Below are 21,530 nucleotides of genomic sequence, written 5' to 3' on the forward strand. Positions count from 1 at the left end.
GAGCGACAGAGCCAGACTCTTGTCTCAAAAAAAAAAGAAAACTACAAAAATAATTACTAAGTCATTAGCTTTAATACCAGAGTCACAAAACTTCTAAGATTAGCATAACAAAGTATCTTGAATTATACACATGCTTTTTCTTTTGGCACTGGCAGAATAAAAAGAAAGGAATAATAATGTGATGTAGAATCTCAGTGTGCATGGGTGTTAGTTAATTAGGCCTTAATAAAAGTGACCTGGAGAAGTGGTAGGTAGCACTAAATACCTATGACTTAATGGTAAAAATCTAATAATCTATGTTTCATTCAAGTATCAATGCATTTAAAGAATGCCAGTAAATAAGAACATAAGAAAAGTCTACAATATCAACTTTTCCCCACCATTGTTTTAGAAGTAGAAAAATTGGCCAGGCACGGTGGCTCACACCTGTAATCCCAGCACTTTGGGAGGCCGAGATGGGCGGATCACGAGGTCAGGAGATTGAGACCATCCTGGCTAACATGGTGAAACCCCATCTTTACTAAAAATACAAAAAAAAAATTAGCCAGGCGTGATGGTGGGCGCCTGTAGTCCCAGCTACTCGAGAGGCTGAGGCAGGAGAATCGCGTGAACCCAGGAGGCGGAGCTTGCAGTGAGCCGAGATTGTGCCAGCCTGGGAGACAGAGTGAGACTCTGTCTCAAAAAAAAAAAAAAAGAAAAATTATGAGAACCAGAAATAGAAAAGATAGGTGATGATGAATATAACATATTTAGTTATTTAGTTCTTCCACTACAAAGTAGTGGAACTGCTCAGAGCCTTATATTGCTAATTTGTAAATTAAAGGTAGTAATGTCTATTGTGCCTACACAATAGATTGTGCCTACACATTATATAAATCACAGGATTTTTATAAGGCTCAAAGTGAAATAATCAATATGGAACTATGTGGTATCCTATCAGTACTATGTGCATTAAAGATTATTATTATTATTATTATTATTATTATTATTTCAGACAGAGTCTTGCTCTGTTACCCAAGCTGTAGTGCAATGGTACTATTTTGGCTCACTGCAACCTCCGCCTCCCAGGTTCAAGCAATTCTCCTGCCTCAGCCTCCCCAATAGCTGATTTTAGGTGCCCGCCACCACGCCTGGTTAATTTTTGTATTTTTAGTAGAGATGGGTTTTCATCATGTTGGCCAGACTGATCTCGAACTCTTGACCTGAAGTGATCCGCCTGCCTCAGTCTCTGAAAGTGTTGGGATTATAGGCGTGAGCCACTGCATCCGGCCAAGATGATCATTATTAAAAAATAAGTTATGAATTTGTGAATATATCAAAATATGTAGACTGAACTGGGCCGAAAAGAATTAAGTCTAATTCATGAATCACCTTTTCTATTACTGCTAAATTTTGTTTTCTTCTATCGATGTCATACTAAAATAACATTTCTAATTGGAAATCCATTTTATATTTTGGAAACCAATTTCGAAACAGAGGTTCTATTTAATACAAAGCTTTTCAAACCAAAGAAAATCACATACATATTATAACATTTACCTTACATACAGTTTCTAGTCCATAAGAATTTTCACCTCGACTAGAAGCACCACCAATTTTTTCCACTCTATTTATTACACCAAGGGAAGCATCTAAAACAAATGGGGGATCCTAAAGAAGGAAAGAAAAAATAATTAAAACTGACCAATTAATACTGTCCAATTATATAGCTGATCAAAATCTTAATCAGAAATGCTTTAATTAGAAATGATCAGAAATGAACAAAACTAGCTACAAACAACACACTCATGTACATACAAAAATCTAATCTGACTCTTACCCGTTCCATGCTTTTGAAATATAACCTATAATTCGTGACAGTCAGAGTTCCTCGTACAGCACCAGTGAATGGACATATATAAGTTACATCTTTGGCTGAAAAGGCAAGAAATCCACAGTTTACTATACATTATGTGCTATTAAAACCTGCTGTCTCATCTTATAAAATTGTTTTGATTCCTAGACTAATTTATGCTGAAAAATAACAGAACCAGTAATTTCCAGAGACCTCAGAATCCTACAACCCAAGCTTCCATCCCTGCACTAATCTGGGGAAGAAACACAGAATCAAATGGGACAGGCTGAAAAGGTGGAGGGACTTCTCATCCCATGAGACAGAATGGAAGTAAACAAAGGGTCTACTATCCTGGCTAGATAAAACAGGTGTGGGTAGCTGCAGCAGAGACGGGTGAAAGAGTACTGGTAATGGTGGTATCAACAATAAGCATGTCAAGGCACAGTTGCCATCATCCCACTGCAGTTTCTATGTAACCTCACCAATTTGCTGATCTTCCTCTGCCCACAGTCCAGTTTGTCTACATTCTTCTAAAAATGCAATGTCCAAAACATATGTTATTCCACAAACTCCTGATCTGATTAATACTTCTGGGGAAAATTTTACAGCTGAAATGACACACATTTAAAATATGATTTCTTAGAAAAATAACAGTATAAAAAGAGGATATTGTACTGCTGACCAACCGATGCCAGACTTTGTAAAGAAATAATCACAAGTAATGTTTTATCAAATAAACGATGGATCTACATGGCATTATATTTTGTAAAATATGCATTAACTGATTATGCAGGATAACTTAGGAATCAGTATCTCAAAATATTATTTAAAATGCCACAGTTCATAATGTCCAATACATGGTTTTTATATCTTAAAATATTCATAAATTCCTAGTATGTCATTATTACACCAAATCAGCAGATAAAGGAGTATCTTCACCATTCCAAGGAAGCAAGGGACAATTCTGTGGAGCAACAACTTTCTAAGACCCTTTCAACGGGCTTCTGGGAAAACTTGGGGCCATGGAATATATTTAATAAGGTATTACAACCTCCTGACTTTGCTTCTTATTCAACACTTAGAAGGACTGGCTGCTTTGTATGGAATTTGAAATGAGACTGATCTTTTCGCAATCATTTCTAACCTTCAAAATAGTTCCCTTAGGAACATTTTAAGTATAAACTACTTTTTTTAAATCATTGTTTCCAATGCATATTTCATTTAGAGGGAAGCTTTTAAAATCAAATGAACCCATCATTATATAAAAATACACAAACTTGCTTTGCACAAATAATATTTTTCCCTTATGAATTTTTACCTCGACTAGAAAAGCTTTATTCAAGGTTACTAAAACATTTCTGGATTCCTTCCAGAGTCAGTTATCTTACTCATGTAAGAAAACTCAGCCTTATTATCCTATATCCCACCATAGGAATGTCATTCTCGGGCCAGTGCTTTTCTGTTACACCTTCCCCTTTATTCTAAAATCATGAGATAATATACATATAAAGGTGCTTCTAAAGTTCTAAGTACAATACAAAAATTCAAGGGTTTATACCTATGTTACTATTATCATCATTAGTCTTTGCTTTGTTCTGTACCCTCTATCATTCCTCAAGAGATCATGACAATGGAGAAAAGAAGATAAATACAAGAAATTCTTAGACACTGACTGGATGTTAAGAGTCCAGAAAAGAAAAAAAGAGCAGTCTAGTACGACAGCCAGATTTCTGACTTGAGTAAATGGACAGCTGGTATTGATGTCAACTGAGAGACAGAATGCAAGAAAAAGAGTAAGTTTGGAGTTAAACGTGAAGATTTCCATTTTGGAGATGTTGGGTATAAGGTTCCTATGGGATATTCAAGGATGTGTGTTTAAGATAGAGGCATTTGTTTACTTACATTAGCACAGGGGTTCACACTGGAGATACAAATTTTGGAGTCATCGGCCAATATATGGCAAGTGATGTTGCAAATTTAGATATGGTCAACCGAAAAGAGTATACAGGAGGAAAAAGGGAAATGCGTCAAGGATGAAGTCCTAGGGCGTGTTACTATTAAAGGAAGAAGAGCCAACAAATGAGACTGAGTGGTAACTTGAAGGTCTTTAATAAAGTCATATCTCATAATGGGAGCTGCAATTATGGCATTAAGTTCAGAATAAGAAAAAGAAATTGTCACAATGCTAGATATAACCTTATTAGCTAGGTTATCTTCCTATGCCTTAGTTTCCTTCCTCATCTATAATATGGGGTTGATGTTATTCTCAAGAATATACTCTCTGAGAATGACTGAGATAGTAAGCACTCAATAATAATAACTACTATCATTATATAATAGCCAATTCTGAAAAAATGTAAGTAGGTAGTTCAGATCGAGAGCTTGGTGTATACATAAGGCTGACTGGGGAAAAGAAAAAGACTGAGAGGTTATTCAATCAAAAGTCAAGAGCAAGAAAAGACAAATAGCATGCTAAGGACTGGGAAGCTAAATTTAGTAAATAACAATCCATTTAGAATACAGGTCCTCCCTTTGGCTTGTTTTTACACATAGAAATGACACCTAGCCAAGTAAAATTCAGCACTTTTAAAATCCTTTTTAAAAATTATGATTGGTAACAAAATGAATGATGGTAGTTATATTAACTAAGAAATCATTTACTTCATTATTCTAACATATTACTTTATTTCTCAGAGTTTATGAGTAGATATCTGTAATTATCACACAGATGAAACAAAACAAAAGCATGAGGAAAAAAAACACAGCTTATAAGCTCATTTTCAGTTTCCAGTCCATATTATAAGTATTAGGCTGGGCAGTGAAGGGCATCTACATACAAACAGATGCAATGGAGATGATGTATTTCATCCAAAAATTAACCTGAGTTTATTCAGAGAAGAAAGACATGAAGGAAGCAAACAGAAGAGAAGATATTTTAAGAAAAATCACTTGTATAAGGTGACAATTCAATGTTTTTATCTAGGCAACTCAATATCTGAATATAGTAATTCAAAATAATAAAATTTTCCTTCACAGGCTTCAGCAACAGTTTTAGCAAAAAGCCACCTACTTTTAAAGAAAGTAAAACAAACCAGAGAAGAGGCAAGGTATAATTCAATTTGCATGTTTCCCGGGAGTTCAAATACAAACACTAGCAGCGGGTCTAGGCCTACGTTTGTAGAACACACTAAGATGCTGGGAAGACTGCAGGTAAAGAGTTCTGCCAGACAGGAGGTGTCTCTGACAGCCAGTTTATTCTCTGTATGCAGAAAGTACTGAACATTCTGCACAGTCAGAATGGAGAAGGACATTAAGCAAAAAATACCGTTACGGACCCATGTCTTTAATATTTTCTCCTGGAAGCAAGGGTGGTTCTTCCATTTCTGCTAACTTGTTAGACTCCCTCAGGACCTGGGGTGGGAAAGACAAAAAAAGAAACATTTTTTTATTCAAAGGCTACTTTTTCACTCATATTTCAACTGAGTATACTTGCTCTTGAAGTTATAATATCATATCACATAAACTATTTTAAATCAAATTTGTTAAACTGTAGTGTTGGCATGTATAATATATGATGTTAATGTTTTTCTAGAAAGCATTTACTGAGTGCTTAAATCATATCAAAGCACTCTACATTTGTTACACAAAAAATTGTACATGTTTTTGCACTGCATCCTAAGACAGCCTAACAATAAAAGAGGTATTATATCCTCATTTCTCAGATAAGGAAAAAGCAGCCGAAAGTGGTAATTAGTTCAAGATCACATAGTTAAAGTGCCAGTGTGTAGATCTGAACTACAGTTGAATGGATTCCAAAGTCATGCTGAAGGGCCATAGTACATTTAAACTCAGACAAAATTAAGTTCTTGCATAGATTTAATGTTTAGAAAATTTAGAAATGATGTTGATAAATAATCTTGTTGAAAAAGAGTTTAAATAAAATCATGATCAACAAATATTCCAGGTAGTTAGTTACCTTGTGAAGGATGCTACACTATATTCCAAGAATGTGGATACAGAAACAGTTCTCTAAAGGAGTTACAACCCAGAGAACACACAGACACACCCAAATTGTCATATGCTAAATATATCCCCCATTAACTACCAAAAGCCTTCCTCACCTCCTCCCACCTCTCTCACCATCAAACAGTAAATTTCTGTCTCCAATCCCATTAATTCCTCCGTCTTCCGCAATCTGGCTCACCTGCGGCCAATAACTAAGAACTACAAAGAACAAATTAACTTATTTTCAATAAATTTGCATCTAAACAAATTCATTCTTTTGAAAGTTTAACAATTTGTTTCATAAAGTAACTTTAATGTAATACCTAAAGAAATAGTATATACACACATATATATTTTTATGTGCCACATCTAAACTTCAAAAAAGTCGTCTTTAAAGGTCATCTTTTAAAAATGCTATCTAGTTGCCAGTCCCTAAATAGTCTTATGTAGTCATAAAAGAAGAGAAGAAGGAAAGAAGAGAGGAAAGGAGGACCAGCCTATGAAGATGGGGTTAAAAAGGCAAAAACTTGCCATATACAAAAATACAGACCGGGGTTCACATCCTGACTGCACCACATACTAACCTGGTACTCTTAGGCAAGGTTTTCAACTTCTCTATGCCTCATTTTCCGCATCTATAAAATGGTAACTATTATAGTACCACACATAGGTTGTTATGAAAATTAAATGAGTTAATACATTTAAAGCACTTATATCAGTGTTAACACATAAGATGTATGTAATAAGTGTTGTCTATTGTTAATAAAAGTTCAAACTAACAACTGATTGCCAGAATCTGCTAATAATTCTACTAATTATGAAAGCAACAAAATTAGACCCAAAGATAACAAAACAAATATCAGAGTATACCAAAAAAAAATCAACCACATGAAAGATTATAGAAAGGAAGATGCTTTATTCTTCCCCCCGTCTACCACCTCACTCAGAAATACAACGTTTATGTCACCTATAATGCTGGGCAGTAGTTCCCATATTGCATATGTATACCTTCTTGTGGCTGCTACAGCACTGCTCCACATGACTTCCTCTTTCTCTACATTTCTACATTCAGAAAGGACCAGCAACCCCCGGAAAATATTTATGTTATGTATAGAAGAGAAGAGGGTAGTTCTGGCAAAGGCACACAGAAACTGGGAGATACAATCCTCCTAAAGCTTCATAAAGTGAGAAAAGAGACAGGAAAACTCATGCAAGTAGCACACTTTGAGAACCACACATAGGCTTTCTTATATTCTCTCTGACCAGAATGTCAAAGAGCGAGGCAATGAAAAGAAGCAATACAAGATCCTATCTTTGTCCAGCAGAGCTGCTCTAGATGACAGACTTTTAACATAGGCTTATGCTAAAGGTTGTATATAAACAACTAATTCTACACTGGAGATAGGAAAAGAACTCCAACTAGCACTCAAGTGAACAGAACAGGGATGGGGCAATCTAGACCCTGTGTTTGTTGACAAACACTGATTCTAGACAAATCTATCCTTAAACAAAAGAAAAGAGACTAGGAAAAAAAGGGCCTAGAAAAAAAAAAAGAAGACTTACAAAGAAAAGAGAATATCAACTCGAAACTTTAAAAAAGAAAGAAAAGCAGTCTTCTGAAAATAATTCTCTATAGGCATTTGTAAAAGCATGTATAAGGTACTTGGCACACTCAAAAGGAAATAAGCCATATTTTCTAATAAACACAAAGAGAAGGCCAGGCGCAGTGGCTTAGCCTATGCTCCCAGCACCCTAGGAGGCCGAGGCGAGTGAACTGCTTGAAACCAGGAATTCAAGACCAGCCTGGACAACACGGCAAAACCCTGTCTCTACTATAAATGCAAAACATTAGCTGGGCAGGCATGGCATCACGGGTCTACAGTCTCAGCTACTTGGGAGGCTGTGATGAGAGGATTACCTTGAGCCCCAGAAGTCAAGGCTTCAGTGAGCTGTGATGCACTCCACTGCACTCCAGCCTGGGCAATGGGAGTGAGACCCTGTGCTAAAAAAAAAAAAAAGAAAAAGAAAAAGAAAAAAAAGAAATAGAAAGCCATAAGGAGAGAGACACAATGAAACGAGAAATGAGTGAGAATGACTGCAAGGACATTTAAAAATGTAATAGCAGAAATAAAATCTGTATGGAATTAGCAACAAATTGCATTGGTTATTCAGAAAACAGATTTAATGTTGAGGACAAACTTGAAAAGTGCTGTAAGAATTTGAAGGAAAAGAACAAAGATAAAATCATCATGGAAAATCATCAAGAAAAGAATTGTATTTTCTAAAGGAAAAAAAAATAATCAAGAGGAGCAAAAAAGTCCAATATATAATTGATGTTGATCAGAAGAGTTTACCATGTTCCACCCAAAATCAATGAACAGAGACATACCTAGTTGCATCTTGGCAAATTTTTTTGAACTAAAAGAATTAAAATATAAACTATAAGAATATAGGCGGGAAAAAAATTACCTTTGAAGAAAGCAAAATCAAGTTAGCTTCAAGGTTATCTATAATACCATATTCTACAAGACAATAACAAAATGTGATCAAAGCTGTGACGGAAAATGCTCCCATAAAGTATTTAATGGCAGCAGGAAGTCATTCTCAGATAGCCAGGCCTCAGAAAATACAACTCAGAAATACTTTTTAGAAAAAAAAAAGAAAAGAAAAAAATACCTTAAACTGTGATTCAGCTAAAAAGGGAAAATAAAAATTAAAATATACAGGGGATTTGTGGTGTATTGCAAAACCTTATGTTTCATATCCTAAGAACCCCTAAAAAAACTCCACATTCACTACCACCATACTAACCTCTGAGTCTTAGTTTCACCATTCATATTATTAACATGATATTAATACCCACCTTAAAAGTTAGCAACTATGAAATCAAGATAACTGCACCATAAAGAGATTTGCAAAACACCATGAAAATGAAAAAAAAAAAAAATACAGACAGTCCCTGACTTACAATGGTTCAACTTACGGTATTTTCAACTTACAACAGGTTTATCTGAATGTAACCCCATCATAGGTCGAGGAGCATCTGTACTTATTATTCACGTAATAGAAGCATCAACAGAAGTTTTCACTGCCTTTACCAAAATGGCCTATTGACATGGTGCTTTTTTCTCTGCTCTAGAGATTCCCTATATGACACACTTTCTCTAATACTCATCAAAGGGATTAATATTTGAGAAAGCATGTCATATAGGGAACCATAAATCAATCTCTCCCTGACTCCTAACTACTATATTCTAGATTTAGCTACAGAATAGTAAGCATCTCACTGTTCTAAGGAAAGCAGCAAATCTTTTCCCTTTCTTTCATGTCTTATGAGGACTGAAGATAGCTGCAATATTCCAAAGAGTCTGACACAACTTAGGAAAATTAACGGAATAATGTCTACCTGAGAGAATAAAGGAGATGGCTTGAGAAATAAAAATGGAGTAAAAGTTTAGGGTATCCTAGTGAAGGGTTTCAAAGATGCCTTCGGCAAGAGAGTCCGTATCACATGGGTCCATTTATATGAAATTCTGCAACAGACTTAACTATAGTACGAAAAACTTCAAAACAGTTGTTGCTATGGGGATGAGAATGAGAGTGTGGACTGAAAAGGGGCATGATGAAAGTATCTGGGGTGACAAGTTCTATATCTTGACAAGGATTTGGGTTGTACAGGTGTATGCATTTTTCTAAACTCACAGAATATACACTTAAGATTTCTGTATTTCAATAGATATAAATTTTATATCAAAAGAAAAACTACATATATTTATTTGCATGCTGACATATTTAGTTGGAAAAGTACTAATGTCGGCAATTTACTTTGAAATGCATCAAAAAGTAAGATAGATAAATAGGTGGATAGAGGGATACAGAGATGATGGATGTCAGATAAAAACAAGAAACTAGGGTAAAATGTTAATGGCAAAATTCTGATGGTGGATACAGCAGGGTCCTTTGTAAACTTTATTTTGTGTTCAGAAATTTTTATAATAAAATACTGGGGAGAAGTTAAGGACTTTAAACTTGACCAGTCATGTAAAAAAAAAAAAATCACTGCAGGCCTTTGATAGGGGCAGATGGCATGGTCAAAGAGGGCAAAAAAATGACAAGGATGAAGATGAAATGATGATAATCTAGGAAAGAAACAGAATCCTGGATTAGTGTATGGTAATAGAAATAAAGAGGAATATGATACATTGGAAAAGTGATCAAATCTGATCCTAGGCTTATAAAACAAATAGAAGCAATTATATGAATAATACTTGATGATTTTTACTTGAGAGGAATTGCATCTCAGATATGTCAGCAATGGAAGAAGACAGCAGATTCAATGAATAAATGAAGTGAGGTCAAAACGAGAGAGGCAACTCAAAAACACCAGGAACCTATCTTCTTTTTTTTTTTTCTTAAGGTTCTTTTTTCTTTTTATTATACTTTCTTAGGGTACATGTGCACAATGTGCAGTTTTGTTACATATGTATACATGTGCCATGTTAGTGTGTTACACCCATTAACTCGTCATTTAACATTAGGTATATCTCCTAATGCTATCCCTCCCCCCTTCCCCCACCCCACAACAGGCCCCAGTGTGTGATGTTCCCCTTCCTGTGTCCATGTGTTCTCATTGTTCAATTCCCACCTATGAGTGAGAACATGCAGTGTTTGGTTTTTTGTCCTTGTGATAGTTTGCTGAGAATGATGGTTTCCAGCTTCATCCATGTCCCTGCAAAGGACATGAACTCATCATTTTTTATGGCTGCATAGTATTCCATGGTGTATATGTGCCACATTTTCTTAATCCAGCCTATCATTGTTAGACATTTGGCTTGGTTCCAAGTCTTTGCTATTGTGAATAGTGCCACAATAAACATACGTGTGCATGTGTCTTTATAGAAGCATGATTTATAATCCCTTGGGTATATACCCAGTAATGGGATGGCTGGGTCAAATGGTATTTCTAGTTCTAGATTCCTGAGGAATCACCACACTGACTTCCACAATGGTTGAACTAGTTTACAGTCCCACCAACAGTGTAAAATTGTTCCTATTCCTCCACATCCTCTCCATCACCTGTTGTTTCCTGACTTTTTAATGATTGCCATTCTAACTGGTGTGAGATGGTATCTCATTGTGGTTTTGATTTGCATTTCTCTGATGGCCAGTGATGATGAGCATTTTTTCATGTGTCTGTTGGCTGCATAATGTCTCCTTTTGAGAAGTAACTTTATATCTTTCACTCACTTTTTGATGGGTTTTTTTTTTTTTACTTGTAAATTTGTTTGAATTCATTGTAGATTCTGGATATTAGGCCTTTGTCAGATGAGTAGATTGCAAAAATTTTCTCCCATTCTGTAGGTTGCCTGTTCATTCTGATGGTAGTTTCTTTTGCTGTGCAGAAGCTCTTGAGTTTAATGAGATCCCATTTGTCAATTTTGGCTTTTGTTGCCATTGCTTTTGGTGTTTTAGACATGAAGTCCTTGCCCATGCCTATGTCCTGAATGGTATTGCCTAGGGTTTCTTCTAGGGTTTTTATGGTTTTAGGTCTAACATTTAAGTCTTTAATCCTCTTGAATTAATTTTTGTATAAGGTGTAAGGAAGGGATCCAGTTTCAGCTTTCTACATATGGCTAGCCAGTTTTCCCAGCACCGTTTATTAAATAGGGAATCCTTTCCCCATTTCTTGTTTTTGTCAGGTTTGTCAAAGATCAGATAGTTGTAGATATGCATGATGCCTCCAGCTTTGTTTCTTTTGGCTTAGGATTGACTTGGCAATACGGGCTCTTTTTTGGTTCCATATGAACTTTAGTTTTTTCCAATTCTGTGAAGAAAGTCATTGGTAGCTTGATGGGGATGGCATTGAATCTATAAATTACCTTGGGCAGTATGGCCATTTTCACGATATTGATTCTTCCTACCCATGAGCATGGAATGTTCTTCCATTTGTTTGTATCCTCTTTTATTTCATTGATCAGTGGTTTGTAGTTCTCCTTGAAGAAGTCCTTCACGTCCCTTGTAAGTTGGATTCCTAGGTATTTTATTCTCTTTGAAGCAATTGTGAATGGGAGCTTACTCATGATTTGGCTCTCTGTTTGTCTGTTATTGGTGTATAAGAATGCTTGTGATTTTTGCACATTGATTTTGTATCCTGAGACTTTGCTGAAGTTGCTTATCAGCTTAAGGAGATTTTGGGCTGAGACAATGGGGTTTTCTAGATATATAATCATGTCATCTGCAAACAGAGACAATTTGACTTTCTCTTTTCCTAATTGAATACACTTTATTTCCTTCTCCTGCCTGATTGCCCTGGCCAGAACTTCCAACACTATGTTGAATAAGAGTGGTGAGAGAGGGCATCCCTGTCTTGTGCCAGTTTTCAAAGGGAATGCTTCCAGTTTTTGCCCATTCAGTATGATATTGGCTGTGGGTTTGTCATAGATAGCTCTTATTATTTTGAGATACGTCCCATCAATACCTAATGTATTGAGAGTTTTTAGCATGAAGCGTTGTTGAATTTTGTCAAAGGCCTTTTCTGCATCTATTGAGATAATCATGTGGTTTTTGTCATTGATTCTGTTTATATGCTGGATTACGTTTACTGATTTGCGTATGTTGAACCAGCCTTACATCCCAGGGATGAAGCCCACTTGATCATGGTGGATAAGCTTTTTGATGAGCTGCTGGATTCGGTTTGCCAGTATTTTATTGAGGATTTTTGTATCGATGTTCATCAGGGATATTGGTCTAAAATTCTCTTTTTTTGTTGTGTCTCTGCCAGGCTTTGTATCAGTATGATGCTGGCCTCATAAAATGAGTTAGGGAGGATTCCCTCTTTTTCTTTTGATTGGAATAGTTTCAGAAGGAATGGTACCAGCTCCTCCTTGTACTTCGGGTAGAATTCGGCTGTGAATCCATCTGGTCCTGGACTTTTTTTGGTTGGTAAGCTATTAATTATTGCCTCAATTTCAGAGCCTGTTATTGGTGTATTCAGGGATTCAACTTCTTCCTGGTTTAGTCTTGGGAGGGTGTATGTGTCGAGGAATTTACCCATTTCTTCTAGATTTTCTAGTTTATTTGCATAGAGGTGTTTATAGTATTCTCTGATGGTAGTTTGTATTTCTGTGGGATCGGTGGTGATATCCCCTTTATCATTTTTTATTGCACCTATTTGATTCTTCTCTCTTTTCTTCTTTATTAGTCTTGCTAGCGGTCTACCAATTTTCATCTTTTCAAAAAACCAGCTCCTGGATTCATTGATTTTTCTGAAGGGTTTTTTGTGTCTCTATCTCCTTCAGTTCTGCTCTGATCTTAGTTATTTCTTGCCTTCTGCTAGCTTTTGAATGTGTTTGCTCTTGCTTCTCTAGTTCTTTTAATTGTGATGTTAGGGTGTCCATTTTAGACCTTTCTGCTTTCTCTTGTGGGCATTTAGTGCTATAAATTTCCCTCTACACACTGCTTTGAATGTGTCCCAGAGATTCTGGTATGTTGTGTCTTTGTTCTCGTTGGTTTCAAAGAACATCTTTATTTCTGCCTTCATTTCGTTATGTACCCAATAGTCATTCAGGAGCACGTTGTTCAGTTTCCATGTAGTTGAGTGGTTTTGAGTGAGTTTCTTAATCCTGAGTTCTAGTTTGATTGCACTGTGGTCTGACAGACAGTTTGTTATAATTTCTCTTGTTTTACATTTGCTGAGGAGTGCTTTACTTCCAACTATGTGGTCGGTTTTGGAACAGGTGTGGTGTGGTGCTGAAAAGAATGTATATTCTGTTGATTTGGGGTGGAGAGTTATGTAGATGTCTATTAGGTCTGCTTGGTGCAGAGCTGAGTTCAATTCCTGGATATCCTTGTTAACTTTCTGTCTCACTGATATGTCTAATGTTGACAGTGGGGTGTTAAAGTCTCCCATTATTATTGTGTGGGAGTCTGAGTCTCTTTGTAAGTCTCTGAGGACTTGCTTTATGAATCTGGATGCTCCTGTATTAGGTGCATATATATTCAGGACAGTTAGCTCTTCTTGTTGAATTGATCCCTTTACCATTATGTAATGGCCTTGTCTCTTTTGATCTTTGTTGGTTTAAAGTCTGTTTTATCAGAGACTAGGATTGCAACCCCTGCCTTTTTTTGTTTTCCATTGCTTGGTAGATCTTCCTCCATCCCTTTATTTTGAGCCTATGTGTGTCTCTGCACATGAGATGGGTTTCCTGAATACAGCACACTGATGGGTCTTGACTCTTTATCCAATTTGCCAGTCTGTGTCTTTTAATTGGAGCATTTAGCCCATTTACATTTAAGCTTAATATTGTTATGTGTGAATTTGATCCTGTCATTATGATGTTAGCTGGTTATTTTGCTCGTTAATTGATGCAGTTTCTTCCTAGCCTCAATGGTCTTTACAATTTGGCATGTTTTTGCAGTGGCTGGTACCAGTTGTTCCTTTCCATGTTTACTGCTTCCTTCAGGAGCTCTTTTAGGGCTGGCCTGGTAGTGACAAAATCTCTCAGCATTTGCTTGTCTGTAAAGGATTTTATTTCTCCTTCACTTATGGAGCTTAGTTTGGCTGGATATGAAATTCTGGGTTGAAAATTCTTTTCTTTAAGAATGTTGAATATTGGCCCCCACTCTCTTCTGGCTTGTAGAGTTTCTGCCGAGAGATCCGCTGTTAGTCTGTTGGGCTTCCCTTTGCAGGCAACCTGACCTTTCTCTCTGGCTGCCCTTAACATTTTTTCCTTCATTTCAACTTTGGTGAATCTGACAATTATGTGTCTTGGAGTTGCTCTTCTCAAGGAGTATCTTTGTGGCATTCTCTGTATTTCCTGAATTTGAATGTTGGCCTGCCTTGCTAGATTGGGGAAGTTCTCCTGGATAATATCCTGCAGAGTGTTTTCCAACTTGGTTCCATTCTCCCCGTCACTTTCAGGTACACCAATGAGACATAGATTTGGTCTTTTCACATAGTTCCATATTTCTTGGAGGCTTTGTTCGTTTCTTTTTATTTTTTTTTCTCTAAACTTCTCTTCTCGCTTCATTTCATTCATTTGATCTTCCATCACTGATATCCTTTATTCCAGTTGATCGAATCAGCTACTGAGGCTTGTGCATTCGTCATGTAGTTCTCGTGCCATGGTTTTCAGCTCCATCAGGTCCTTTAAAGACTTCACTGCATTGGTAATTCTAGTTAGCCATTCGTCTAATTTTTTTTTTCAAGGTTTTTAACTTCTTTGCCATGAGTTTGAACTTCCTCCTTTAGCTCGGAGTAGTTTGATCATCTGAAGCCTTCTTCCCTCAATTCGTAAAAGTCCTTCTCTGTCCAGTTTTGTTCCATTGCTGGTGAGGAGCTGCGTTCCTCTGGAGGAGGAGAGGTGCTCTGATTTTTAGAGTTTCCAGTTTTTCTGCTCTGTTTTTTCCCCATCTTTGTGGTTTTATCTACCTTTGGTCTTTGATGATGGTGACATACAGATGGGGTTTTGGTGTGGATGTCCTTTCTGTTTGTTAGTTTTCCTTCTATCAGTCAGGACCCTCAGCTGTTGGAGTTTGCTGGAGGTCCACTCTAGACCCTCTTTGCCTGGGTATCAGCAGCAGAGTCTGCAGAACAGTGGATATTGGTGAACAGCAAATGTTGCTGCCTGATCGTTCCTCTGAAATTTTTGTCTCAGAGAAGTACCCGGCCATGTGAGGTGTCAGTCTGCCCCTACTGGGGGGTGCCTCCCAGTTAGGCTACTCTGGGGTCAGGGACCAACTTGAGGAGGCAGTCTGTCCATTCTCAGATCTCCAGCTGCGTGCTGGGAGAACCACTACTCTCTTCAAAGCTGTCAGACAGGGACATTTAAGTCTGCAGAGGTTTCTGCTGCCTTTTGTTTGGCTATGCCCTGCCCCCAGAGGTGGAGTCTACAGAGGGCTGCTTGAGCTGCGGTGGGCTCCACCCAGTTTGAGCTTTCGAGCCTATCTTCTTAAAATGGTGGTTGGGAACCAAGAGAGCAAAGCCACTCTGGTCCATTAGGTTTTTCTGCCTTCACATGTAAATATCTTTAGTGGAGAATAAGTTACATAACCCTCAGATATGAGGGAAGAAAATTCACTCCTGGAGAAATCCTCTAGAATACACTAAGCACTTTCTCTTATTGGGTCAATATAATGTTACTAACTGGCTAGCCAACCTGTTTTCTATCAGATGCATCAGAACCCTGCCTGAATCTGGAGCTCTGGCCACATCAATAGGTAAGATTCCATAAAATGTGCTATTTGATAGCATTTAATACAATATTTAATCCTTTTATTATCAAGAAAAGTCTGATAATCTTATTTAAGCTCTTGAAAACAAAACACACAAGATTCAAATTTATAATTTTTTTTTATTCCTACTATATAATCAGTTTAGTATTCCTCCCTTCCCAGTCCTGATTTTCTTCCATGCCCACTTCATCAAATTATTTTCAAACTGCCCAGTAATTTTCCATGTGACTTTAACTTCTTTTTTCACTCCCTCCCTTTTTCTTCTCTCCCTCTCTCTCTTTCTCACACACACATGGTTAGATGGTAGAAAAATAGGAAAGAATTTGTCTGAAATCTGCAAAACACTAAATAATAATCACCTGAAAGGGAAAAATGAGTCTATACAGTTATAAACTATCCTCCACAGTCTTTTTATATACTGTACTAAAACCCAGAAGAGAATAAAAGGATTTTCTTAGTAACTTATTTTTTGTTGGATAATCCTTCTAAAGAAAACTGTTTATATCAATTATACTTTATTCTATTTTTTCTACAACTTGACTGACAAACCACGAAGTGGCCAAATGAACCATGCAAACAAAAATTCTAACAAGGTAGAGCCACAGACTGGCATCTGGGATAGATCTTACTGGTTACACATTTCAAAGTACATTCAAGATCAAGCACAGGGAAGCCTTTTTTTTTTTTTTTTTTTTTTTTTTTTTTTTTTTAATAACACAGTCAGGGACATTTTGGTTTTTCAGCTGAAACCACAACTAGCCAAAGCTGGAAAACGTTACATCACCATCCATGATTCAACAACAACAAAAAGGATGACTATCTAAAGAAGAATGGTCTAGAAAGCATCACTTCATGCTATGGGTTGAACTGTGCCCTCCAATAATGTTGTCGGAAGTCTAACCACCAGTGCCTTAGAATGTGACCTAATTTGGAAATAGGGTTGTTGCAGATATAGTTAGTTAAGATGAGGTCATACTGGTGTAGGGTGGGCCCCTAATTCAATATGGCTGGTATCCTCACAAGAAGACAGCAATGTGAAGAAACAGGGAGAATGCCCTGTGAAGAGGGAAGCAGAGATTGGACTGATGCATTTACAATCCAAGGAACATCAAAGATGGCTAACCCTCATGAGCAGCTAGGAGAAAGGTATGGAATAAATTCTCCCTCAAAGCTCTCTTGGTTGGCAGGTGCCAACCCTGCTAACACCTTGATTTCTGATGTCTAGGCTCCAGAACTATGAAAGAATAAATTTCTGCTGTTTTAAGCCACCCAGTGTGTGGTACTCTGTTATTATAGCAGCCCTAAGAAACGAATGCCTAATATCAATAAAAACTTCCAGATTTTAATCTTAAAATACAAGTTTTCATAACTGTGAAAACTTAGAAGCAATCTGAGCTTGAGTAGGAGAACGGATAAACAAATTGTGGTACATCATACAAAGGAATATCATTCAGTAATAAAAAGAAATTAGCTATCAAGCCATGGAAAGACTTGAGGAATCTTAAAAGGATATTACTAAGTGAAAGAAGCCACTCTGAAAAGACTGCACACTAGATGATTCCAACTACATGACATTCTGGAAAAGGCAAAAATGTGGACACAGAAAAATTAGTGATTGCCTGGTGTTCAAGGAGAGGGGAAAATGAAAGAGGTGACGCAAAGGGGATTTTTAGGGCACTGAAACTATTCTACATGATACAGTAACAATGAATATATGCCATCATACTTTTGTCAAAACCCACAGAATGTACACCACAAAGTATGAACCCTAATGCAAACTATGTATTTTAGTATTAATATAAAAATGTATCAGTATCGTTTCATCAGTTGTAACAAATGCACCACACAAGGTACATTCAATGGAATAAATGTCAATTCCTTCACTTTTCTGCAAAAACTTCTACAAAAAATCCTGTATCTCTAAAGGGTAACACATTATTCTATACATCAGCTAAGTCATAATTTAATGCTTCCTTGACTCTCATATTTAATCTATTTCTACATTTTGTCCTGTCTCTTCCTTTCATTCCCCACACCAATATAGCCCCACTTTTCCATCCATAAGGACTAGCCCCACACCTTCTGATGTGTCCTTCTGAGCTATTCTTCAGACAGTCCTTTCCAATAAATGATGGTTCATAATAGATTATATGCCAAAAACAAGAAAAACAAAAGATAGGTGGATAGATATAATATTATCTAAATTTCTTTCATTTCACCTCATACCAACGGAAATGAGCCCAGTTTATGTACTGTTTTTAGAAGATCATTATTCATTCAGTGCTCTTAACACCCTTGAAAGATAAGTAGTATTCATATGTCCATTTATAAATGGGGTCATTGACCCTTATAGAAGTTAAGGAACTTTTCCAAGGTGACATATATCTCCCAACAGTGGCTGGAATTGAACAGACGTCTGATTACACTAAGACCATGATCATGACATGATAACATCCCAAGCAAGCAAGGGATATGAAGGACCAGAGGCTGAGAAAGAGATCAGAACCAGAGGTAAAAATGTGGGAGTCATCCAAAAAGAGATGACAGCTGAAACCACGAAGAAGAAAGAAAATGTGGAAGAAAGAGAGTGGGGAAAGCAAGGGATGAAGAAAACTTTAGCATTACCCCACTTAGAAGGAACAGCGAAGTACACACAGGAGGGGAGGGCAGATGAGAAATGAACCACATATTGTCACCAGATTTGAAACCTGGAATCATCATCTTTGACTCCTCTCTTCCCATAATCTGCAATGTTCCTTCAGGTAGCTTTGTGTACATTACATTCACCTATAATTTTTTCAGATTTGTTTTTTACAAAGCATTATGTCATTATCCTAGTACATGTCCTTTAGCAACTTTTACTTGGAATTATTCCAGTAGCCTCCAAACATGTCTTCATTCTTTCCATTCTACCTGCTCTTGACTAGTATCACCTGTTTATGGACCCACAGCCTCTTCTATCACTCCACCTACTATCGCCAACAAATGGGAGCTTATTATTCACAATGTTCTTCTATCCTTGCATTTTTAATCTGTCTTGAAAAACAAATGGAGATCCACCATTCATTTCAGACTTCACATATTCAATAGTAAACATATAAATAATCTTAAAATCATCCTCCCCACTGAAAGGCATTTATATTGTCTCCAGACTTGTCATTACAAACTTCAGGATTATCTTGTCAAATTTTAACCATATTATTTATAGAATAAGCAAAAATTAAAATCTTAAAAATACTGAGCTTTTCTGTTCAAATCAAGGCATGTCTTTCTGTTTAAGTATTCATCTTTACCACTCAGCAGAGTTTTAAAGTTTCTTCACATACTTTCTGCATATTTAAGTTTATTCCTAGATATTTTATATTTTTAGTTATTATTATAGAATTTTTCTTTCTTTTATATTTTGTGAGTATTTTTATAATAGAAAGCTATAATTCTTATATATAAATTTTGCCTTTTAGTGTGCCTTGTAATTTTTTGTTGGAAGTCAGACATGTAAAAGGTACTACGTAAAAAGAACTGAGGTAAACAGGCCTTTGGTGATGTGGTGAAGCAAGAGGGAAACTGTAAGATACTCAATACATTACTCGTGTGTTTTAGGAGGAGCTTGTATTTTCTCAACTGCATATATGTCTATAATCAATATATAGTATGTTTTGTGTATTGAAATTTACTTAGCTAGATAGATACCATTCTGTCATAGAATATACCACAATTTATTAATGATCAAATGATGTACATTGATCATGTACACAAATAATGTATAATTAAGATCTTTATTCCAGTCTCCTGGAATAAATGTGGGACTTTCTACATTAGTAAAACTGGAACTGCTAAGAAGAATGAGCATTTGTAGATATTGCTACATTTCTCTCAACTGTGGCTGTTTCAGCACTGTATGAGAATTCCCACTGCCCCACTTTTCAAACAATCCTTGGTATTATCAGACTTGTTAATTGTTTTGATCTGACGAATGTGAAATAAGTTTTCTCAGTTGCTTTAAAAATGACATATCACTGATTCCCTGATGATAGTGAGGCTTAACATTTTAAAATATATTGGTTAAACATTATGTATATATTTTTCCTTGAATTTCTTGTTCATAGACTTTCTCAACTTTCTGTTGGGTTGCATTTTCTCTTATTAATTTGTAGATGTTCTTTGCATATTTGGGTACTAATCTTTTATCAGTTACACATATTCTTTGCAAGTCTACTATCCCAAAATGTGACCTGTCTTTTCACAGTCTTCACATACGGAATTTGTCACATAAAGTTAGTAAATCTCAGCACAATAAAAATAATAATCTTTTCTTTAAAAGTTAATACCTCAGAGTCTTATTTTAAATATTCTTCCTGATATCATAAGTCATAACGATATAGTCATATATTTTCTTCTAAAATTTTAAAGTTTTTATTTTCAGTTTTAGGTTTTCAATCTAATGAATCCAATTGGTGTGTGTGAGTTAGAAATTCAACCTCTTTTTTTTTTTAAACATGGCTAACCTAGCATTGATTACCAAATAGTTCATTCTTTCTCCCACTGATTTGTTATACTACATCTGTCATATACAGAGTTCCTACAAACATCGGTCTGTTTCTAAACTTGACTGATTTATTACTATTCTGATTTACTTTAGCTTTATGCCTGATTGGGTGAATCTCCCCACTTTATTTTTCCTCTGGGTTAATCTTGACCTTTTACCCTTGCATATAAATTTTAGAGTTAGCTAAAACTTTGCCAAGTTCTGCAAAACAAACTTTTGAATTTTTTTGGAATTATATTCAATTAACAGATATATTTGAAAATATTTTACATCTCCAGACTATTGAATTTACTCATCCATTTATTTAGATATTCTTTTAGCTTCTTTAATAAAGTTTTATAACTTTCTTCATAAAGTTCTTCCATGTCTCGTTTTAACTTATTCCTAAGTAAGGTACTTTTGTTGCTGTTGTAACTGGGATCTTCTTTAAATCACATTTTCTAAACATTTTTGCTAAGGTACAGAAGCATGATCTTTTTATGTTATCTTGTATCCGGCAACAGTGGGAAGCTATACAATTAGTTCTGGTAGTTTGTATATAGATTTTCTCAGATTTCCCATACAGACAATCCTCTATAAATAATGAAAGTTTTGTTTATTCCTTTCATTTCTTGTATCATTTATTATTTTTCTCATTTTACTGGCTAGGGTTTCCAGCATAATGCTGAATAAAAGTAGCGATAGTAATCATCATGTTTCTAAGCTTAATGAACATATTTCTAGTATTTCATCATTAAATATGAGGCTTATTGTAGAGTTCTGATGGATATCCTTCATCGGGCTAAGGTTGATTTTTTTCAATTCCTAGGTTCTTAGGAGTTGATATTGTTGGTAAGGGAGGTCGTGGTGCTAATCATAAATAAATGCTAACAATCATTTCTTCTCTATTAAAATAATCATTATGTGATAGAC

General features: G+C 36.1%; 1 protein-coding gene across 9 annotated transcripts in view; it reads right to left on the minus strand.

Moving 5' to 3' along the window:
• MTMR2 (myotubularin related protein 2) overlaps nucleotides 1-21,530 on the minus strand; it is a 93,080-nt gene that overhangs the window by 26,444 nt on the left and 45,106 nt on the right. For 3 of the 9 annotated variants that reach the window (XM_054441356.2, XM_063671366.1, XM_063671367.1), the window contains 4 exons: nucleotides 5,170-5,245; nucleotides 2,317-2,442; nucleotides 1,820-1,914; nucleotides 1,540-1,650 (listed from right to left, as the gene is read on the minus strand). In XM_054441356.2, coding sequence (XP_054297331.1) covers nucleotides 1,540-1,650; nucleotides 1,820-1,914; nucleotides 2,317-2,442; nucleotides 5,170-5,245 — 408 coding nt within the window. Of the gene's footprint in view, nucleotides 1-1,539; nucleotides 1,651-1,819; nucleotides 1,915-2,316; nucleotides 2,443-5,169; nucleotides 5,246-5,955; nucleotides 6,059-21,530 lie in introns of those variants that run through there. The other 6 variants (XM_054441358.2, XM_054441361.2, XM_063671368.1 and 3 more) reach the window with 4 other exon arrangements.

This window comes from Pongo pygmaeus, chromosome 9 (genome assembly GCF_028885625.2).
Source record: "Pongo pygmaeus isolate AG05252 chromosome 9, NHGRI_mPonPyg2-v2.0_pri, whole genome shotgun sequence".
NCBI classification, from domain to species: Eukaryota; Metazoa; Chordata; class Mammalia; order Primates; family Hominidae; genus Pongo; species Pongo pygmaeus.